The sequence below is a fragment of the Nanorana parkeri genome, unplaced genomic scaffold (assembly GCF_000935625.1).
Source record: "Nanorana parkeri isolate BGI_ZX_2015 unplaced genomic scaffold, ASM93562v1 scaffold265, whole genome shotgun sequence".
NCBI lineage: Eukaryota > Metazoa > Chordata > Amphibia > Anura > Dicroglossidae > Nanorana > Nanorana parkeri.
Window position 1 is genome coordinate 1,444,609 of NW_017306533.1, and position 23,542 is coordinate 1,468,150.

General features: G+C 42.1%; 1 protein-coding gene across 1 annotated transcript in view; it reads right to left on the reverse strand.

The window, feature by feature from the left end:
- LOC108787500 overlaps nt 1-23,542 on the reverse strand; it is a 176,851-nt gene that overhangs the window by 68,898 nt on the left and 84,411 nt on the right. Inside the window, exons 34-36 of the mRNA XM_018557073.1 lie at nt 23,205-23,438; nt 21,392-21,446; nt 15,024-15,169 (exon numbers count right to left, since the gene is read on the reverse strand). Coding sequence (XP_018412575.1) covers nt 15,024-15,169; nt 21,392-21,446; nt 23,205-23,438 — 435 coding nt within the window. The remainder of the gene's footprint in view (nt 1-15,023; nt 15,170-21,391; nt 21,447-23,204; nt 23,439-23,542) is intronic.

The window sequence follows — 23,542 nt, forward strand, 5'->3', positions numbered from 1 at the left end:
ACAAGTTTAAACAGAGTCCCGGTGGCAAAAGTCGCCGGGAGTCTGTTTAAACAGCCCCGATGCTGGCGACGTACAATGTACGTCGTCAGTCACGAAGGGGTTAAAGTGATGCTAATGCTCCATTTTCTTCCACCTCATTCCTCAAGGGTACATAGCAGCCATATTGTTTGGCCTGCTAATGTGCCCTTTTCCCCTTCTCTTCTTCTGCTGATCACACCATAGGAAGAGGAGGATTGAGATGCTGGCAATAGGGAGAAGGAATAGAACATGACATTTAGTAAATCAAAAGTATGTATCCAGTACTGATTTTTTTTAAATAATTACCATAAAATAGCCAGAATATTGTACAGCTGATGTATTTTAACCACTTGCTGTTCGGAGCATTTTCTTACTATTTGCGCACACATGATAAAATATACTGTAAATGTTTGGCTAGAAAACTGCTTCAGACCCCCAAACAATGATATATGTTCTGGAAGCAGAGGCCCTGTAGAATAAAAAAATGCAAGTTGGAATTTTTTATTGTGCACAGGATTTGCGCAAATGTTTATCAGTATTTTTAGGATATAATAAAGTAAATTAAAATTTAGTGCACAGAAACATAATATAATACCCAATTTTTTGGTAAAATATGAAAGATGGGGTCACGTCAGGTAAATACATACCAAACATGTGTTCACCCGTGAAGCTGCAAAAAACGTCAATACCCAAAATTTCCCATATGGAAAAATGTAAACGCTTTTAACGCTCATCAGTTTAGTGCTAACAGTGATTGATGGCCCTACTCTCACTTCGACGTTCACGGCAATATGTAACATGTGTAGCGCAATTGTCGTTTTTGCACGTAGGTGTACCGACGCATGTTTGCATGTGTATGAGCGTGCACGTGGGGGGTGGGGGGACTTTAAATTGTTTTTGCATTTTTTATTTTAAACTTTTCTTTTACACTAACCTTATTCCTATCACATAGGGGGCTAACAAGCCATCTATGTAATAGCAGATAGGGGGGTAACAGGTCCTCTTTATGGAGACATCAGGGGTCTTTCAGACCCTTAATGTCAACTAGGGACCGCCAAAGAAGCTGAGGAAACAGAGATCTGCTTCCCCAGCTTCTTCTCCTGGCTCTAAGAGTGGGAGAATGTAAATAGTGACACCGGAAGTGATGTAATAAACATCACTTCCGTGTCCAGTGATCGGAGGAGAGATCAGCAGCTGGAAGCTTGTGGGGAGACCCACCGATCATTGCGGGGAGACCCATCGAGCGGGTCCCGGGTGGCGCACAGGGATAGCGGAGTCCGGGGAAACCAATGGCGGTCAATTACAATTAACAATTAATATTGACATATTGGCCCTTTTCATAATAACCTATATCTCGGTATTTAATCCATAAAACCTTAATTGCACAACATTAATTGTAAAAAAATATTTCAGCCATTTAGGTTCTATAGGATAGATTTCGAAAAACTGCAACAAATAAAAGTCATCAATAATAAATCAGGAGGAGAAAAATAAAATAAGAGCTTGGTAATGCCAACCCTACATACAGCCCTTTGAAAGTATCTGTGGGCATTAAGTCTTAAAGTCTTTGACATAAATGGTGCTTCAGCTGGCTCTTAATTTCATTAAGTAAATTAGAATAAGCCATGCATGGTAAATACAAGGAACCAACAAAAAGCACATGGTGCAGATTTGTTTATTCATGAAAACTGTTTAATTGCTCTTAATGCTCTTTCTGAACCTTGTACAGTCAACAAATATCATTAGACATTCTCCTGTGTCATATATGTACTGTATACTTATAAGTAATTAGTTAATCTGATAAAAACATTTCTAAACTTCACAGCTTGTTTCACATATATCCTCTGGGGTTGATTTTGCTCTGAAAAAAACTTTTGTACCTTTGGTACAATCATAAAACCCTGTGTCATATATCTGTTACTCAGCTAGTGTTTTCTAGCAATATACCGTGTGGATATAGTTTGCATCTCCTTTCGATTTTCTTAAGGATATTTATAATATAGGACTTCATTGCTGTTGTTAAAAGATTTGTCACATTTACCAAACACATTCCCCATTTAGATTTGCTTGCAAGTCCCATTGTTGATTTTGGTGTGTGTAAAAATCAGCCCCATTGTCTGTGTCAATGGGAGTAAAATACGTCCCACTGTTGATTTTGGTGTGTGTGTGTGAAAATAAGCTCCATCGTTTGTGTCAATGGGAGTAAAATATGTCCCAATGTGGTGTCAGTGGGAGTAAAAATATTTGCTATCGTTGGTGTCTGTGAGTAAAATGAACCCCATCACTGGTGGCAGGAGACACAAAATGAACCCCATTATTGGTACTGGGAAAAGCAAAATGAACCTAATCATTGGTACCAGTGGGCACAATAATAAGCCCTATAATAAAGGTGCCTTTGTTTATTGATCAATAAACATGATGCAGGGGGGCGTGTCCTGATCCTAATGGCGGCAGGTCGCGTCTAGTGTGAGCTCCGCGCTACCCGCCCGCACATATCTGAATACAGACATCCCGAACGCCTCTCGTCTCCCGGACCTTCCGCAGAAGGAAGCGGAGGATGAACCGTAAAAAGACCGGAAGACAAGGGGCGCCGAAGGTACCCACCACGAGCTCGATACAGCGCTATATGGCGGCAGAGACTCTGAACCGGTCACAGGGCTCAGCGGCTCGCTTGAGTCTCTCCCCCAGGCAGTCTCCACGTCAGAGGGTAATGGACTCCTCAACCCTTGGTGTGGAGCAGGGGGGTGAACTGGAACATTCCATACTATCGCCCATAGAAGAACTGGTGAAAACTCTACCTACAAAAAACGAACTGACAGATATGTTTGCCCATCTAGAGCAGTCATTGAAAATGGACAAAGAGGCCATGAAAGGTGAGATGACACACCTACTACACAGAGTGGAAGAGGGGGAATCGAGGCTAGACTCTCACTCGGCGTCAATTAGGACCCTGCAGATGCAGATACACTCATTAATTGTGACACAACGCACCACAGCGTACCGTCTTGGAGGATCAGGAGAATAGGGACCGCAGAAATAATTTGAGGATCCGCGGCCTGCCTGAGGCAATAACTGACCCAGAACTGACAGAGACATTAAGGGGCATTTTTAACAAGATATTGGGAAATACACACCCCACCCCCCTGATGTTTGATCGCGTACATCGTATCACGAGGACACGTAACATGGCGGCCGAGACAACACGGGATGTCATTTGCTGCTTCCATTACCATATGGAGAAAGAGAATATTACGCGGAAACTAAGGGAACAGCCTCCGATGGACTTTGATGGAGTGCGCATTCAGATTTATCCTGACTTAGCTCGAGAGACTCTTGCAAGGCGTAGGGCCATGCGTCCACTCCTGGAAAAACTTCAAGCAGCGGGTATTTCTTATAGATGGGGATTCCCGTCCTGCCTAATAGCACATAAAAACGGGAGAATAGTAATACTTCGGATGCCAGAAGAACTGCCGCAATTTTGCGAAACTCTCTCAACATACCTCACTTACCGGGGTGGCAGGAATCAATACCGGACTATGATCAGCTCCCGAATAGCGAATGGACACTGGTGGGAGGCACCTTGCAGCAGAGTCGCAGGCCAGATAGAAGACCTCCCCCTACAATAAGACTCGGTGAGCACAGACATTAAGATCTGGATCCTAGAAATGCGATAATTTAGTCGTGATGTTTATCTAGAATATTTGAATGTTTATAGAAACAAGTTAGGATAAGGGTGATAACCTGGTCTAGGCTGGTAAAATATGGTTTACATGGATTGGATATCATACCGGATTGAAGCTCATGTAATGTCCCGGTATTGGGGTTTCCCCTCTTCTTAAGTATTTCAAGGGATGTACTGAAGTCAATGTAAAGAAATGATCTCCCCGGGTGCTTCCTTAATTGGTGGGAGCGCACGGTGGATAATAAAATAGGTGTGGGCGGGGTGTGCGGGAGCTTGACGGGGTGAACCCCCCTACTATCCAGTTTTGGAAGTAGGAGGGAGAGACAGACGGCAGCCAGGCGGCTCAGATACGTACACCCATGACGTGCGATAGGAGCTCTAGTGAGCTGGCACGAGTCCAATATTTGGACTTAGGTAGTGGTTGCTGCTATAGCAACCCTTACTGGTTGTGTTATATGTTGGTATTATCTTTTTTTTAGTATTTGTGGTTTTTTCTTTTTTCCTTTTGTTTTTTCTTATTTTTTGTTTTCCTTATTTTCTTTTTATATTTTTTACTTGTATGGGGGAATATCTGGCACTAAAATGAAGGAAAAAATATATGGTACAACCCTGAATACAGATGGCCAACCTTAACATATTAACATATAACATCAGGGGCCTCAACACTCCTGTTCACCAACTGATACATGAATTAAGGAGACTGCGGTGTGATATTGCTTTCTTACAGGAAACACACCTATCGCACCACCACACGCAAATACTCCTCTTCATACTATCCACTGTGGTACTATAGCTCCTCTGACTCCAACCACTCAAGAGCGGTGGCAATCGGTATCCATAGGAATGTTCATTTTAGTCATATATCCACAATGGTTGACCCAGACGGGAGATACCTCTTTCTTAAAGGAACAATTGATAATCAGATGGTAACATTGGTCTCTATATACGCCCCTAATAAAAAACCGACCATATTCCTATGTAAAATGCTTCGTATGTTAACAGAATATCAGGAAGGCATAGTAATTCTGGCAGGAGACCTTAATTTACATCTAGATCCCGCTCTTGATACATCAACAGGACGATCTCATATAGCTTTTAAACGACTTAAAGCTTTTAAAACACAATTGTATGCGATGCAACTGATTGACATCTGGAAGATTTTTCATCCACGAGATAGGGACTATACGGTATACTCACCAATACATGGTACATATACACGGCTAGATTATATTTTTGTAGATCATTACCATCTTGGGATCATACAGGAGATAAATATTCTTCCCACTACCCTCTCAGACCACGCACCGGTGATGATGACTCTGAGACTCTCGGGGGTAAGTCGCCCACCGACTATGTGGAGATTAGATGAATCACTATTTCGGGATGAGAAGGTGGCACTGGCCATAACAAGAGATCTATCTAACTATTTTTGTGAAAATGCCGGAAGAGATACATCAATGGGCATGGTATGGGAGGCACATAAGGCCACAATTAGAGGATCTTTTATTGCCCATGGGGCCCGCATAAAGAGGGAAAAAAAGGGCAGGATAACAGAGCTTTTAGCAAGAGTGGCCACATTAGAACAGACCCATAGAGGCTCCCCGACAGACCAGGTACTCTCGGAATTAACTAGGGCGAGGGAAGATTTGAAAAACGAGCTGTCCTTTCATTATAAAAGATCCCTTAACTATCTCTCTCAACGTTCTTATGAATTGGGTGATAAACCAGGGAAACCTTTGGCTAGATTATTGAAAATCCGACAAAATCTAAATTTTGTGGCCAAGATAAAAAATAAACAAGACTTGATGGTAAAATATCCCATGTCTTCAGATATTATTATTCAATCCTGTGCAATGTAAGATCTGAAGCTACCGTCCAGACTAAGGCCCAACATCTGGACCGTATCCAAAACTATTTGACCTTAGCCCAGCTTCCCTCTTTGCCCAAACCGAATGTGGAGAGTTTGGAATCTCCTATAAGTGCAGAGGAGATTCAACAGGCTATAGCGGTAATGGCTAGTGGGAAAAGCCCGGGGCCGGACGGCTATACAGCACAATATTACAAAAAATGTCAACATATATTGCTCCCTCATCTATGTGAGTACTTCAACTCCTTTATGAATGGTACACCCCCAATTCCATCAACACTACATGCTTATGTATCTGTATTTTCTAAACCGGGTAAGGACCCAACTACATGTAGTAGTTATAGGCCAATCTCTTTACTAAATACAGATATAAAAGTCTACGCCAAAGTTTTAGCGACTAGACTTAGTGAGTTGATGTCCCATATAGTAACAACTGATCAAACGGGCTTCATATTAGGTAGGGAGGCTAGAGATAGCACCCAGAGGGCGATTAACTTAATACATCAGGCCTCGTTATCTTCAAAACCTACCTTGCTTTTGTCTACGGACGCAGAAAAAGCGTTTGATAGAGTCGATTGGGACTATCTCCGAGCCACCCTTCAAGCAGTAGGAATAAGACCCAGGGGTCGAATAAATTTCATTAAGATGATGATCTTACCACAGGTACTATATATATTCCAAACAGTGCCAATTACCTTACCTCATTTTTTCTTACGAACATTGAGATCCGTGGTTAGACGTTTTATTTGGAGACGCTCTCCCGCTAGGATCTCTCATGGAGCCCTAATTAGGACAATTCAAAAACTCCCCAGGATACACAGAGGATAAAGGATAGAGGAGAAATATAGTAAGATAAATGGCTGGGTAACAGAGATGGTCACAGGGGATGGGATAATACCCAAGGTTGTTTTCATATGTTTTAGTAAAATATTATAACGAAGAATCCAGAAAGGGTTGCCGGATTTCCCTTATGTTGGGTTTTTTTTTTCCTTTTTGTTTTCTTATTCTCTTTTTTATTTTTATAAATTTATAATATTTTGATAGATAGAAGGTACATGGGTAAATAGTGTTACAATAGAGATGAAAAGGAAATGCTGTGAAAAAGAAAATGTTTAATTCAGTAAGATGCACCTGAATGTACAATTATGTAATACAGTGTGTTAAAATGATTTTACTTTGTGATTTTCATAAAATTTAATAAAAATTGAATATTTAAAAAAAAATAATAAGCCCTTTCCTTGCATTGGTGTTCAAAAAATATACAAAACTTAACAAGTTTTTTTTTTAAAGAAAAGAAAATATTTTAAAAAATGTAAAAAGGTTAGAATTTTTTTTTCGGTTTCTGCCTTACATTTTTTAAATAATCAGTTTTGGTCTCAAAATTTCATTTTGGTGCACCTCTAATTCTGTATTTTTTAAATTTTATAATGGGTTACAGAAAGGTACCAGAACCTAAGAAATAAGGTACGACATTCCTATTCCTATGGTCTCCAACATCTTGTATATAAAGGTACAAGACATAAAAATGCACAGACTCATTATATTATAGAGTATATACAAACTTAACTTTTAACTATATTATAACTAAACTCGTGGAGAATTGAAAAAGTCAACAATCTAATTGCTCTTTTTATTTATTACTTTTATGTATTAATCACATTTCAATAAAATGTATTTTGAAATGCTGATATCAGATTTGATGTTAGCATCCATTATTCTCCTGCATACCTAGACTAAAACCGAGAAAAGGAGGGCCCGAAGTGTGAGTAGATTAAAGCTTTACTGCAGAGTACTGTTGGTCTAATAGAGGGAGCTTTCTTATGGGAGAAGAGAGCAAGAGAATTAGGTGATTGCTGTTCCTTTATTGTCTGATGAGGAAAAGTTGCAGGATTGAATTGACCAAGCAATATTGCTTATCTATAAACAAAAGTCAGGTCACCGCCATGGCTATGGAGTAGACCTGTGCATGGAATAAAATTTCATTTTGGACAAATAAAAACTAAAAACATGTATATTCGTTTCGTAAAATGAAACAAAACTTTGCTGTTTCGAATTGGGAGGCAACGAGCCAACGTCAGAGGCGGAGCGCATGACGTCATATGTCGCCGCGCATGCGCGGTGTCGGGTGACCTCATATGCATATATCTTGGTATACACTAAGATGGCAATGCCCAAACATGCATATGAGGTCACATGCCCAAACAAACATGCCCAAATATGACGTCATCCAATGTCGTGCACATGCGGCGTCATGTGACTTCATGCGCTTCGCCTCCAAGATGGCGGAATGCGTTCTGCAAATGAATTTATATATGCCAGAATATAGTTTTAGTTTATTCAGGCAAATAATAAATTCGTTATTTCGGATTCGGACAAACTGCCATATCAACTGAATTTCATTGATTTGCAGGTTCGTCCAAATTCGAATGCACATGTCTAGTATGGAGTATATGAATCAGAAGAGAGAATGTACACTTAGCAGGTAAAACAGTTTACATATACTGTAAAACAGTATCAGGTGATTCACAAAAGAAAAGGTGAAGAGTTTGGAGAAGGCAGGAGAAGTGAACAAACTAGGACAACATAACTGAAAAGTGACCTGAATTGGAGAATATTTCCAAATCAGCTATTTTGGCCTAGATTGTTCACTTCTCCTGCCTTCTCCAAACTCTTCATCCTTTTGTGAATAACCCTGTATATGTCAAACATCCTATTATGTGCAGGGAAAATCCCTCTATACATGACATGGCTAGATGTTTATTAATTGTTTTCATTATTCTGGCAGTTTTATGAGCTAGTGTAAACAAGCTTGTGAGACCAGATAAAGTGAATCTTTTCTTGCCTGTTGTAGCCAAAGCAGCAGGTTCTCTTTGGAGTAGGCCTTGTAGACATCATGTACTTGACTTCACTATCACTAAAGCTAGCAGGAATACACAGCTATGCAGGAACAGGCTACACATGACACTCCGCCATGACACATGTGATGCACCACCGTGCCATTCATTATAGAGTACTTGATGCCATTAGTCGTCAGATCCGAACAGTTTTACAGTGGGAGTGTAAACAGCCTTTTGTGCAGTTCAGTTCTCTTGGTACAGAATTTGCTAGTTGCTGAGTAGTCATTGACTATTTTATTGACGTTCTTCTTTAAGGTTGGCTGTGTGCAGAAAAGCATATGCAAGGAAAGAGTTTATTTTTTCTTAACATTTTTGTGCTGAAGTTTGTACATGTTAGACTCTTGCTTGTAGTACAGTAATTAAAGTATATTTCCTGTCAGCTCCATGGCAGCACACGAATGGTTTAACCCCCCCTCCTCCCCCTAATCAGTATAGTAGCTCATAAATTTGCACGAGTCGCCTAACCAGCTGTTCTTTTTTTCCCCTCCCTAATCGATAGGTTTTGTGTGCAGTGTGCCTAGGTTTTGTGTGCAGTGTGCCTACCTTGCAGGGATAAGATCCTTGCTGACCGCCGTTTGCTGTATGGCGATGTCCCTTCTCTGCTGCCTTAAACAGGTCAGTCCCTGGGAGTCCCCGCTGGCGATCATCGGGGCTGGCAAGCCAGGTGCAAGGCACCATGGTCATGCAGTGGGGGAAGCCGTGTTATATATGCAAAGAACTTTCCTTTCTGCCTCTTTGGTGGCATGTTTCCTGGGGCCAGAGGCTGTGTGATCCGGCCGGCTGTTGGAACGCACGCTGTGCGTTCCACTGAGCTCACTTCCGCCGCTGGCCGACTTCCGGTTTCGGCCGTGGTTCGTACACTTTGTGCATTCAGGTCCTTCTATCCCGCCGCCGGTCCACCTTCGGTAAGGGTCCAGTAGGTCCTCGTCGGGGCCAGTGGGGAACGCAGATGCGTTCCACTGCTCAGGTCCAGTCTCAGGGCAGAGCCTTGGAGCCGGAGCCATCTACCTCCAGCTATTTAGTCTGCTGGGCAGCAGCATGAGAATGGAGGTGTCTTCCTGCTGGGTGCTCCTTTGCATTGAATGCTGTGGAACTATTGGTTTCAGGTTGGTGTCAGTATCCAGCTAACCTCTTGATGTGTGTGTCTCTCTTCTCCATGTGCTATTGATTTTTCATGTCGCTTTTCAGTATGCCTCTGGATAAGCCTTCCCCTGCTAAAGATCGCCAGTCACAGAGAAGGTGGGCACCTGCCTCTTATGTAGGTCACGGTTCAAGGTCAGTACTATGTTTTTTTACACTTTCATATTTTCAGTTCTAGGTCCGGGTCACGACGTGGCCGTGAACGTGGTCGATCCTATACTTCCAGTCGGGGACGGTCTCCTTCTCCGGCAGCCAAGCGTTCACATTGGTATGAGAGGAGGTTCCGCAACAGGTCTCCGTCTGTAATCAGCGGATTCTCTCGGCACAGCCGGGTACCTCTCATCATCCGCAGCCTCTACCAGAGGGATGTTGGGCTTGTCCCAATAGGGCTTTGCCTGGTAAAACTGCGTGCCAGTCGTGCTTTTTTGAGGCCACTAAGGACAAAGATGCGGACACCTCTCAGGTCATGTCTTTAATGAAGACGGTTTTTCAGGACACCTTAAAGGAGTTCTCTGCAGCTCAAATTCTGCAGCAGGGCGAGCCAAGTCAGAGGCCAGTGTCCGGGGCAAGGCCTGGGCCGTCGGGAACGGTCGGCTCCAGTAAGGGCCATGTTTCTTCTGAACCTCATTCTAATTCTTCCTCCTCGGAGGATGAGGATGACCAGTTCGAAGGGTTTGATTTTGCTTTAGTCCAACCCTTCGTTAAAGCTGTTCGTCAGGCTCTTCTTTGGGAAGAGGCTGTGGAGCAACCAGATAAGAAAATACGCTATTTCAAGCATGTTCGAAAGGAAATGTTGTCTTTTCCCTTCATGGATGAGATCAAAGAATGGCGCCAGGTCGAGCGGAAGGCTTCCTTCCGCAATAGGTTTTCCAAGCTGTATCCCTTTAAAAAAGAGGATTTCAAGCAGTTGGAGGAGTCTCCTGTCGTGGACGCAGCCCTCATGAGACTGGCAAGGCATGTCACATTGCCCTTGGACGATGCCGTCACGTTTAAAGACGTGTTAGATCGGGGGGGCTGTAAGCCCGCTGTGGCCATGGCGGCAACCTCCAAGGCTTTGGAGGCGTGGGTCGACAGCGCGGAAGCCGCTGTCTCGGACGATCTGGGTAAGACTGAGATCCTGTCTATTCTGCGGAACAGGTTGTCATCAGCCTTTTTTGCAGAGGCTTCGGTGGATTTTATTAGAATCCTCAGCCAGGGTTATGTTGTCGGCAGTTACGGACAGAAGGGCCTTGTGGCTCAGACCATGGGTGTCTGATCCCACCTCTAAGCAGGGGTGGTGTAAAATCCCATTTGAGGGTCAAACTCTGTTTGGCAACAAACTGGACACTGCTATAGCCAAAGCCACTGGTGGAAAGTCGGGTTTTATTCCGCAAGATCGGAGACTAATGAAGCAAAAAAACGCTCTGTTCCGGAAGGAATCGTTCAACAGAGGGAAGGAGGCCCGGACCTACAAACCGGGGAAAGAGTTTCGTCGCCCTTGGCGACCTTCCTCTAACTTTTCTAGAGCCAAGAAGGAGGTGGTTCAGTTCTTTAAGGCTGCAGTACGTGTCAGACCGCCAAGGGCACGAGTGTTCCCTAAATGGGACCTTCCTCTTCTGCTAGATTTTCTGGCGTCAGACGACTTTGGAGATTCACTGTCTCTGTGGCACCTTACGCTGAAGACAGCCTTCTTGGTTGCCATCACCTCGGCTCGGAGGGTTTCGGAACTGGCCGCTTTGGGGTTTAAAGAGCCCTTTACAACCTTCCTGGCAGATAGGGTAGTCCTAGTTCCCATGCTGGGGTTCATACCCAAGGCTGTGACCGATTTCCATATGCGACAAGAGATTGTTCTGCCTGCTTTTCGGCCCAATGATGATCCTCGCCTGAGTCGGTTGGATGTCGCAGGGACGCTGCATGAGTATGTTCTGGCAACCGGAGAATTACGGTCTACTGACCATCTTTTTGTGGTGCCCACGGGGGCTAGAAAGGGCGCTAAGGCGTCCAGCAGACTCATTGCCTCATGGGTGGTAAAGACTATCACGTTGGCTTACGAAGCCAACCATCTGCCGGTACCTTCTGCCATTGCAGCACATTCCACGAGGAGTCTCTCCACTTCCTGGGCGGCTGCGAATCGAGTGTCTCTGGAGACGGTCTGCAAAGCAGCCACTTGGTCATCTCGCCACACGTTTATGAATCATTATTGTGTGGATCCGGCGGCTTTGACTACATTGTCAGAATCATAAAATGCCTAATGAGACTTGTAGTTCCACAACAGCTGGAGTGACAAAGGTATGCGTGAATTGTCTATGAATCTGAGGTGGTCTCATGTGTTTGGCACCCAACATGCCCATGACTGCTGGACTGGTTGGGGGATTCCTTGAGTGCTGGAGCAAAACATATTCTACATATTGTAAGTCCAAGACAAGATCTGATGGAGTTTGCCTTGGAGGAATTCAAGTTGCCTTCACAAAGGCCTGACTATAACCTTACTGAACAACTTTAGGATAAATCAAAATGCCGATTGTGAGCCAGGTCCTCCCATTTAAAATCAGTGCATAACCTCACAAATGTTCTTTTGGGTAAAAAGGCACAAATTCTAACAAACACAAAATGGGATGTTTAACACACTTTTATAGGTGTGATTGTCAGGCATCCACAAACTTTTGGCCATAGAGTTTATGATTAAATCCACTGACCAAGACCAATTTTTAGGTGCTTGCTAGGCTTTCTTGTATAAAAAGTGCTGTGTTTTTGGAATTTCAGGATTTATTCTTCATTCCTTCCCGTGTCTTAGTATGGTTTGATCATTATATGGTTGCAGGCATATCTTGCCTGAAATCAATATAGCCACTAAGTGTGACAAAATGTTATATCCAGGACCAGGAGTTCATGTGAAGAAATAGAAATATGAATGTTGTTGTTTTTTTATACACATGGCCTTTATCCACAAATTAAAATTGTGTTTCACGTAGCATCTGAAAACAAGAAAAAATATGTATTAAGAGTGTGACTTAAGCATCTTTGCACATTATTATTATTATACAGGATTTATATAGCGCCAACAGTTTACGCAACGCTTTACAAAATTGAGGGAGACAATACAATTAACAATACAATTTCAGTACAGGAGGTAGGAGGGCCCTGCTGGTGAGAGCTTACAATCTACTAGGAGGGGCAATTGATACAAAAGGTAATAATTGTATGGGATGTTTTAATAAAATAATTGAAAGTATTGTTATATCGAGGTAAAATAGGCCTCCCTGAAGAGATGAGTTTAAGGATAACCTTAAGGTAGACAGTAGGAGATAAACGGACAGATTGGTTCCAGAGAATAAGAGATAATATGGAAAAGTCCTGGAGGCGAGCATGCGAGGGAGGTGGAGAGAGCTGGAGAGCAGGAGGTCTTGAGAAGAGCGAAGGGGGTGGTTTGGGTGATATTTTGAGATGAGGTGGGTGATGCAAGTTGTGGTGGAGTTGTAGATGGCTTTGTAGGTTATTGTTAGTATTTTGAATTTTTTATGTTGGGGGAAGTGGGAGCCAGTGGAGCGATTGGCAGAGGGGGCTGGCGGACACTGATCGGTCGGTAAGGTGGATGAGTCTGGCAGCGACATTCATAATGGATTGAAGAGGGGATAGCCTGCTTAGTGGAAGGCCAACAAGGAGGGAGTTGCAGTAGTTAATGCGAGATATCATAAGGGAGTGAATTAGAAGCTGTGCAGTATCCTTTGTTAAGAAGGGAGTGGAGGCAGGTACTGCATTTACGCCAAAGCCTTTCAAGAGCATGATATGTCTTCTAAGTCTGTTAGACTTAGACACATCCTCCTGCATGGCCGCTCGAGAAGCTACAGTTCTACAGCCGGAGTGAGCGACGGAGACAGAGGTAAGTTTTTACCTATTTGGTAACTTTAAAAAAAAATTTGTTTGCATATATCTACTGCTTGCTACAGCAAACAAAATGAGACTTTAACCACCTCCTGTCCGCCGAACATTCAGAAATGGCCGGACAGGCGCCTTTTGGCAGCTGGTTGCCATTTTTAAATGTCCCTCGTGCCCGCTCGCACCCCCTGGTGCGCATGAGCGGGGAACTGACAGAATTTGAGACAGCCAGTGATGGCTGTTTACATACAATCTGTAAAGACGCCTGATCCCTTGTATAATACACTTCTCTGTGCCCCCCGCCTCTCCTCACCGTCCCGGCCGTTGCCACGATCATGGGCGTCCGATCCGGGACCAGCAGTGTGGCTACGTGCACGGAAAACAGAGGGAGATCAGTACACAATCAACCTCTGCTCTCCTCCCTGTTCTATGAATGCAGGAAGAGATGTTTATTACATCACTTCCACATTCAGCTGTCACTCTCCAGCTACAGAAGCCAGAGAGAAGCTGGTGAAGCAGATCTCTGCTTCATCAGCTTCTTTGGGGGTACCTAGGTGACATTATGGGGATTAGGGGTAGAGACCCCTGATGTCTCCATAAAAAGGACTTGTCACTGTAATTTGATATCACATGGGGGATTCTTATCCCCCTATGTGATAACAATAAAGTTAAGTGTAAAAAAAAAAGTTAACAAAAATTGGTCACAAAAAATTAAATTTACGCACAAAAACTTCCACAATTTTTTAAAGTCCCCCACATAGATGCGCAAAAATGCGATAGCGCCCATTACGCCGCACTTGTTTCACATCATTGCGAACGTCAGAGTATGAGCAATAATTTTAGGACCATTAATCACTGTTAACACTAAATTGATGAGCGGTAAAAGATTTTAAAACGTCGCCTATGGCCAATTTTGGGTGTGGTCGATTTTTTGCGACTTCGCGGTCGTGCGCAATTTTAAGTCTTGACATGTTTGGTATCTATTTACCCAACGTGACCCCATCTTTTATATTTTACCAAACAATTGGATAATAATAAATGTTTCCTAACATGATAAAGGGAAAATTCAGTACTTTTTGCTGTATATAGTAAAAATTTAAAACCCCAGTGGTGATTAAATACCACCAAAAGAAAGATCTATCTGTCCCCAAAAACGGTATCAAATTCATTTCAGTACAGCGTTCCATGACGGAATAAATGTCAAAGTACTGCACCGCTGAATACTGAAAAAATGGCCTGGCCAGGAAGGGGGTGTAAACACCCTGGTTTTTAAGTGGCTATTGTCACTTTAAATCTGTGTCTTTTTTATACATACACATTGGTAACAATCATCAGGGACCAAATAGGTTTTTGTAGACAACAGGAAACATCATTTACATGAACATCTTCTTTTAAAATTTACTCACAGAATGTTCTCTACTGCGTATGTTTCCATTTAGGTATCCATTTTCATATATGCCAAATTCTTTCTCCTGGTATCAGAAAATTGCTGTGTGTTACATTTAATTGTTTATACATAACTAAGGTACAACGATGCTGCCAGAAATTACAGCATATTGTTTACCTTTACAGTTTGGCGATTATGGGAATAAGGCATGCTTCTTCTGGATAGTGCATACAGCACAGCATCATGGATTGTGGGGAACAATATAGCAGTCTGGATACTGTCATCAAAGAAACCACAGTGATTTAGCTTATCCAACACAGTACCTATAAAAGAATAAGGAGAACATTTAAAAAAATATGCATAGGAAGCATTTTAAGGAAATTTGTTTTTTTTATTGAATAGTATACTTTGCTTTACATGATGTAACACAGCAAAAGCAAAGCCTAACAAAGGAGCAGAAGTAAATAAGCAGTGTATGCCACACTTAAAGAAAAGGTGGAAAGAAGCGCTGCAACCCTGGGATTTGCTGGAACGGTATAGGTATGACATTTAAAAGAATTATAAAAATGAAAACTCACTGTTTTGGAAGAGGGGATAAAATCTTACAGTTGATTAGAACGCTCAGGAGTAACTCTGACCAGTCCTTGTGGGTATAGAGCACGGGTTTCAGACGGACGAGCTGGAGTCTTCACGGTAGAGCTCTGAAAGCAGTGTGTCGGCTTAGAGTGCTGGGCAGTATCTGTGGCTGGTTGGTGTGGGTGTGTAGAACGGACTACATGATTCTGGGTCAATCTGTTGTTGTTCGTCTGTGGTTGATGTGGCTGGAGGGTCAGTTAGGCAGGGTGAACTATGACGTTTGCCGTGAGGCTCGCCGTCAGGTGCAATAAGAGCGCAGCTGGCCAGGCTGCCACTCGTCGGCTGAACGGGAGCAGGAGTGCCGCTGTGTAGCGGTATCTTTTGAATGAGCGATCGTGCTGCTAGATTGTCTTGGCAGTGGGCTCAATGCTGACGGACACTGCGGTCCGTAGGATGGAGGATTGGCTACGCGTTTCGAGGTACAAGACCTCTTTATCAAGCCTGAAGTGGTTTGCTAGTGCGGGCGGGAGAAGCAGCGGTTTAAAAGTGACAGGTGGGCGTGGTTGCCGATCCTAAAGACATGTGATTGGTCAATTGATTCAGTGCTTGTGACTAGAAGCCGCTGATGTGGGGAAAGTCTCCTCTGTATGTGTTTTCATATGGTTTGATCTGTTTGTGGCTATGGGATGTATGGATAATAAGGGGACGGGATGTGGTTTGGCTGTGGTGGTCATACGGGTTTTCTTCCAATGGAAAACTCTGTTTAGATTATAATCGGTGATGTCCCTCTTTAATTTTCTGGCTTTGGAATATATGATGTTATTTTCAAATCTGGTGGTGTTGTGTGTTAAGTTTGTCATCCATGGGGCGTAAAGGCATGAACTGTCAAAGGAGTCTTTGATGTTGGTTAGGAGGTTCGTGACTTTTGATGTTATGTCTTTTAGTTTACGCTCTCTTTGTGTGATTATAAGTTCTATCCATTTTTTGGTACAAAATTCAGAGAGGAGGTGCCAATTTGCTGAAAGATCCGGATCAAGAAAATCACACGTTTTGGGGATTCTTAGGCCTCTCGGGGTGATGCCAAGTTCAATATATTTGTTTAAAAATGCAATGTCCCACCATTGTTGGCTTTCTTGGTTAGTGTAGGTTTTAAATATATCTATCCACCCGTCATAGTCCATACCAGCTGTGCGCTCGCCTTTCTTTGTGTTTTTATGCCACACTTAAAGCCCATCTCCGGGCAAACCAAAAAACTACCCTTGCAGTGGGGCTACCTCGGCACTGCAAGAGCTAAAGAGGAACTCTGGGTTATTTTTTTATTAAACCTTGCAGTGGGACTAACCTCGTACTGCAAGTGTTAACTGCTCATGTTTGGCTAGGGTTTAAATTAACAAAGATATACTCACCTACTCCTCCAAGCAAGCAGGCTATGACAGCCTTTCCTGAAGTCTGTCTTCTCCTACACTGCAGCAGTAGAATGTCCTCAGGTCCTATACACAGTGTACAGACATGATGTTTGTGGGACCTTAGACTGCTGCAGCAGAGGGGGGAGAGGCTCCAGAGAGTGGTCTAAGAGCAAAATGAGCTGTTAGCCCTTGCAGTCCACTACAAAGGTTAATAAAAAATATTCTTATATTCTTTAAGTGCTTCTTTCTGCCTAGGGGATGGAGTGAAGCACATTTACTTACCTGATCCCCGATAGACATGAGGGCATATGAGGGACATTCCACCAGCCAGAGTGGAGGGCAGTGCGGTAAGCAAAGACTGCCAGGGAAGAGGGGGATCAGGTAAGCAAATCTGTTTTACTTTAGTCCCCTAGGCATAAACATGCACTTAACTCTTACAGTGTGTGGGGTTGCCCCACTGAAATGGAAGTTTTTTGATTTGCCCAGAGATTGGCTCTAAATGTGGAAGTTAAGGCTTACAGAAAACAGGCCCTAATAAAGAGACATCTTTACAATGCAATTAAAAACAAATGGAAGGTACTGAAAAGTGTTCTGGTACTTAAAATTGTTCACTGAAGCTTAGAGGTGCGCCGAAATAGACATTTAAAAACCGAAACGAAACCGAAATAAAAAACATTGTCATGCCGAAACCGATACCGAAAATGTTTTTATTTTAATTTTTTCAAAATGTTTTAATATTACATATAGTCCACATACCATATCTTCAATTATCTACAAACACTGGCTGTCTCCGCCCCCACACCGCTCTGCCGCACTGTGATAGGCGGCCGAGCGGTGTGGGAGGAGAGACACCAGACGCTCACAGCGTTCTCCTCCCGCAGCGCTCAGCCGGCTGTCACTTTCTCTCCTCCCCGCCGATGTATCGGCAGGAAAATGGCACTTTCTGCATTTAACCAAAAGTGCCATTTTCCTACTGCATCCCTACTGAAGCTATCTTCACATTTCCCAGTTACTCTCTATTTTTTAAAATATTTCGCCCTGGGAAGAGGGACCTTATAGGATCTACATTACCTGGATTAATAAGTGACATCAGGGCAGCAGTGAAGATTAGATGGGGTTGTGGGAAGACATTGCAGCAGGTACCACCAGTAGAAGAAAGCCATTATTCAGGCTAAAGGGGCAGGTCGATATTTAATGTAGATATTGGAGGCTTTATTTACTTACTACAAACTGCACCAGTAGCTTCTAAAACTTGTTACTCTGTAGTGTCTGATAAATGGTAGCACCAAAGTCACTCAATTGCTGCTATTTTAATGCGGAGCCACCAGAAAATTACAGTGGAGCTGTTACCCTGTAGATGACCAGCATTTAAAGAGTAAATTGACAATAATATTGGCTGCAGGGAATTACTGAATAAGGAATGACACAATGATTTAGAGCCATAGTTCTCAACTGGTGGGACACAACTCTGTGTTCAGTGGGTCATCGCATGCCTTCCACTGCGCTAGGTGAGAGGCTCATCAGCCTCCCCCTTTTGCAGCACTACCAGTTCTTGCACCGAGCAGCCATTCAAAATATGCTGCCTGGTGCTGAGTGTCTCATAAGGTAGGGAGACTGGGTGTATAAAAAAAAAATAATATTTTTTTTGAGTGTGTTCACACTAGTACAGTGCATTAATCGTACAGTCCCGTGTGATTAACACACTGTCCCATGCAATCACACCTACCACGCATTCTGGTGTGGGAGGTGCATTGTGTTGCCATTTATTTGAATGCCACCCCAAACGCACCTCCTGCCCACAGTTCGATCGCCTGCGCCGGAATGTGTATTAACGCAATGCCCTGCGTTCCAATATGGTGCAATTTAATGACCAAGGACAAATGTGGGTTCTAAGATTACACAGGTAAGGACCACTGATTTAGAGTACAGACAGATTGCCATGGATGAAAGGACAATCACCTTGATTTCCACTTTAGGTAGTTGCATTAATTACATTTGGTGCATTTTTAATCTAAACAAACTTTCCTAACTGTGCCTTTGGATGACTCATGTCTGTACCACGTCTCATAAGAACACACAGGATAAAATAATAAAGGTAAATATTAGAAAGTGTTAAGCAGCATGCCCTGCCTAACAGAAGGTAGCAGTCACAGGGGTATTAAAACTGCCCGCTACTGGTCCTGATTTATATCTCTCCATACTCTTGAGCACAGGTATAGAGTTGCTTTTTTCAGACCCACTTATAGCTACCAGTGCAAAGCAGGTTTCAATATCCGAAGCTGCAACTTTTACTACTGCATAAGATGTAGTGTTCGACGTTTAGAGACAGTGATGTGCTATGTCCCACCTATTATATTTTCTATGTTGTTGTTATTAGATTGAATTTTAGATTATTAATGTTGTAGTTTATGATAACTTCTAGTGGTAGCTCAGCATTACAGCAACTTATGTCCAGTTGGTATCTCCTTCTGTTCTCCCCTCCTGTTTAGTGCTAAGCAGTATAGTCTTTAGATAGACCCTTGCTTCTTCTCCATGTTCTCTTAGACTTCATCCTTGTAGCAGACAGTAGGCTGCTACAGATCATTTTTACTAAATTATGGGTAGTCCCCCTGTGTATACCTAGTTTTACACCTCTCCCCCTAATTGCATAATTAGACAAGACATAGAAGGTTATAAGGGTTTCTGGAGGTGTGTAAATGACCGTCCAAGAGAGATATTTTAAAGGAATATACAAAATGTATTGCTAATACATGCTTGATTAATTGCATACATGATTCAAAACAATCTTATTAAAAATCAAAACCCTGCGGAGGATACATTGTTATATTCATTATTAACAACTCTAAAATTCATTTGGTCCGACAATTCATTATGTTGTTCAATGTAATTCAGATGTGGTTAAATTATTATAACCAGATGGTAGTTTTCAAAGCATAGCTTAACTTAATAGGCCCCGACGCGTTTCGCCATGGGCTTCATCAGGGGACCGATATAGGATGAATCATGCCGGGTTGATCCACGGTATGAGGGAGAAGTGCCCAGGAAGCCAGTCAGGAGCGTGCGGGGAGTAAACCCCCCGTTGCCTCCACTGCTTGCTTGGTGTCAAGGCTGGACCAGTGCTAAGTATCTAACTGGATCACAGCTGCGGAACCGATGGGGTCTTTGTTGGATAAGGAAGATTGGTTTGTCACACCTGGGGCCCCGGGGTCCTTTGGGGAGGAACCTAAATGCGGTATCGAGTCGTCCAATCGCAGTCGCCAGGAGTATTGGTTCTCTCAGATCGATATTTGTGGTTCGTGTGATTGCTGCTTTCACTCTGGAGTGCAGAAACTAGCCTGTAGCATCCCGTGGCAGTCCCCGCTAGGAATCATGTATTGCAATAATGGCAGTCCCCGTTTTGAATCATGTATGCAATGTCCCCGTTTTGAATCATGTATGCAATTAATCAAGCATGTATTAGCAATAAATTTTGTATTTTCCTTTAAAATATCTCTCTTGGACGGTCATTTACACCCCTCCAGAAACCCTTATAACCTTCTATGTCTTGTCTAATGCTACAGATCATTGTTAGCATTTGTTAGTAAGTTAGCATTTGCCTCTGCAGCTTATACTTTGGCCCAGCAGTGTGGATGCTATTTATCCATATGAATTGCATTGTCACTCTTGTATTAGCCCTGTTCTGTGTATTAAACGATAATTCCATCAATTGGTACAATGAGCACTGGCCCGTAAAAGGGACCAGCAGCATATTCAGTTACTGCTATTGATGGGTCCCTCGGGATCCAAGGCAGACCCTCAACAGCAGATTAGGTGGTCACAGTCCTGTGATCACAGCGAGAGCTGATTGCTGTCATCGCAGAGCTGTGACAGTCACACAGCCGGCAGCTGCTCACTGTGTTTTGTAAACTGCCAGCCGGCTATATGTTACAAAAGTGATACAAAGTATCTCTGGAGGAGAATACTGTATTCCACTCAGCGATACTAGTATCAAAGTATCAAAGCCCCTGTAAATAAAATAAAAAAAAACAACCCCTTAGTGCCCCCTAGTTTAAAAAATTAAATAAAAAAATTACGTTTTTAACATTTTTAAAAATTGAAAAGGAAAAAAGTTAAAAATAAAAAAAATACCTTTAATAAAATTATAAGAAAATACAGTGCCAAGGAGGCTATTAATGATCGGAGAAAAACATACCACATTCTAAAATTGTTCCACACTAAAATTATATTTCACTTTTTGTATTTTGTGACCTATAGCTCCCAAACGGAAATCCCAGACTATGATATACCCTATACATCAGGACAAATAAAATACTTTATTATGAATTACTTTGTTAACTACACTACATATGTACACATTAATATTGCCAAAGCTGTGAAAATGTTGTTTAATTTTTTTTTTATTTATCAAAAATATAAGAATTTATATATGTATACGTGACATCAAAGTAAAGCCCATTTTGTTCTTTAATAAATTATATAAAATTAAATGTGTTGAATGCATTACGGTATATGTTGCAGTCTAAAGTGAGAAGGAAGAAACAGTTTAATGTACAACAAACTTACTATCAATATTAGCAATGTATACATCAACTTCGATTGTCAAATAGTCCTTTAAAATCTGAAAATTACAAAAAAAACGTATATTACAAGACTAGTATTGTCTTACATCCATCATCTGAAATTAATTTACTAAATAAATACATAACAAGATCAGTGAGCCAATCCTTATCATGACTAATCTTACACTGCTTGAATCTAGATTTATATACATCACTCATTACAAAGGCTTGATTCTACTTACTAGCATCTGGATCAGATTCAAGAAATCTTTTGAGATTTCTCAACTGATTAATTTGTCTCTAGTTTTTATTAAAATGTAATTCGGAGACTCATATGCATTGCATGATCAGACACAAACTAAGAAATAATTAATAAGCAGCCATGGCTAGACATGAAAAAAAGGACAACATACCTTAGTTTCATAAACCTTAAAGTATATCTGACACCAACATTTTATTTTACTGTTGGACAGAGTAGAGACGGAAACCTCATTAGTTTTTTTTCCAGGTCTGTGTTCCATTGGGATGTCACTTCACTTCCTGTCCGGAATACACAGCAGGAAGTAAGATGAAATTTCCCCAAAGTTAAGAGATAATCTAACAATGTCACTATAAGTTTCCCCTTTGCAACATGTTTCCTTTATTTCTGTTCTGGTGACAAGTTAAAATGTTGTATTTTCCCTCACTTTCAACCCTGATGAGAAAAGATATTAGGGTACATAGAGAGGGTTAATCTCCCCGCAGTGGTGGTACAAAAGGAGTAAAATCCTTCCCTGCTAAAAAAAGTTTTGGCTTTATATAGATAAAAAATTGTTACTTAGAATTAACGCTGAACGCTGGGTTAGTTACCCTTGCCTGCCCACCCCCCACAACAAGAGTTAAAGGCCATGTCCGGGGTAAAACTGCAAGGGTTATTTCTAACCTAAGCCAGAGTTCAGCTTTAAGGCATTGAGGAAAAATGATTTATTACATGAATGTATTTTGTGCCATCAGTTTACACCGTGCTTTACATACTGTACATTCTCATTAGCTCCTTCTGTGCTGCCCAATCAGCTGTGAGCTGAGAATTCCCCACCCACAGTTTGATGTAAGCAAAGGGGCGGGATTCAGTGACATCAGTGACATTCTATGTGTACATGCCTATATTTGTTAAATTACATTTAACTAATATGGCTATGTGGCCATATAAGGTCAATGATGTCAGATCAAGAATCCAGCCCCTTTTTGTACATGCAGCTGCGGGGTGGGGAATACCCAGCCTGCAGCTGATTGGGTGGAAGTGCACATGCCACTACCTTATTTGGAGGAGTTCATGCTGAATCTGAGCTCATCCATAAGTCCCATGAGTCCCTGCACTCTAGGAGCTTACAATCTAAGGTCCCTACCTCACATGCATACATAGACACACAAACTAGGGCAATTTAGACAGGAACCTCAATCTACCGGTATGTCTTTGGAGTGTGGGAGGAAACCCACACAAGCATTGGGAGAACATACAAACTCCATGCATATAGTGTCCTGACTGAGAGTTGAACAAAGGACCCCAGTACTACAAGACAGAATAGCTTATGGCAGGAATAGACTGGAGGACCCCTTGTAACCAGAGAGTGAATATTTATGAGGTACTGAATTTCACTATCTGGGAATTTGTAAATGGTTTCAGTAATAATAATAATACAATGGCCTCAATAGAAAATTCACCAAATTTAAGACTGAAAGGCAACATGACAAGAGAATATATTTCATAGAATGCTTTGCTCATGCTGTATAGATATGTTGTTATAAATACTACTAAGACAAATAAAGGACATTCTTACTGTTTTCAGACTTTTCATCCCAGACACATCTATGAACGAAACTGCTCCAAAGTCGAGAATTAATGTGTGGAGATTGAGCTTGGGCACTTCAATATTGTGTTGCAGCTCACAGTTCCAATCTATGGTATACGGAAGGTCATCAGTGTTGATGCGATTGTTCAGCTCCTCCACCCTCATATTGTCCAGATCATCATAAGAATCCATGTACTGATAAGACGTGCATAATACACCCTTCTGTAATGTGATAAGGTATAAATTACCTACACTCAGCCAATTGTATTTTACATCCACATGAAACATGAGACATTGTGCAGGCTAATTAAATATCTATTCACAAT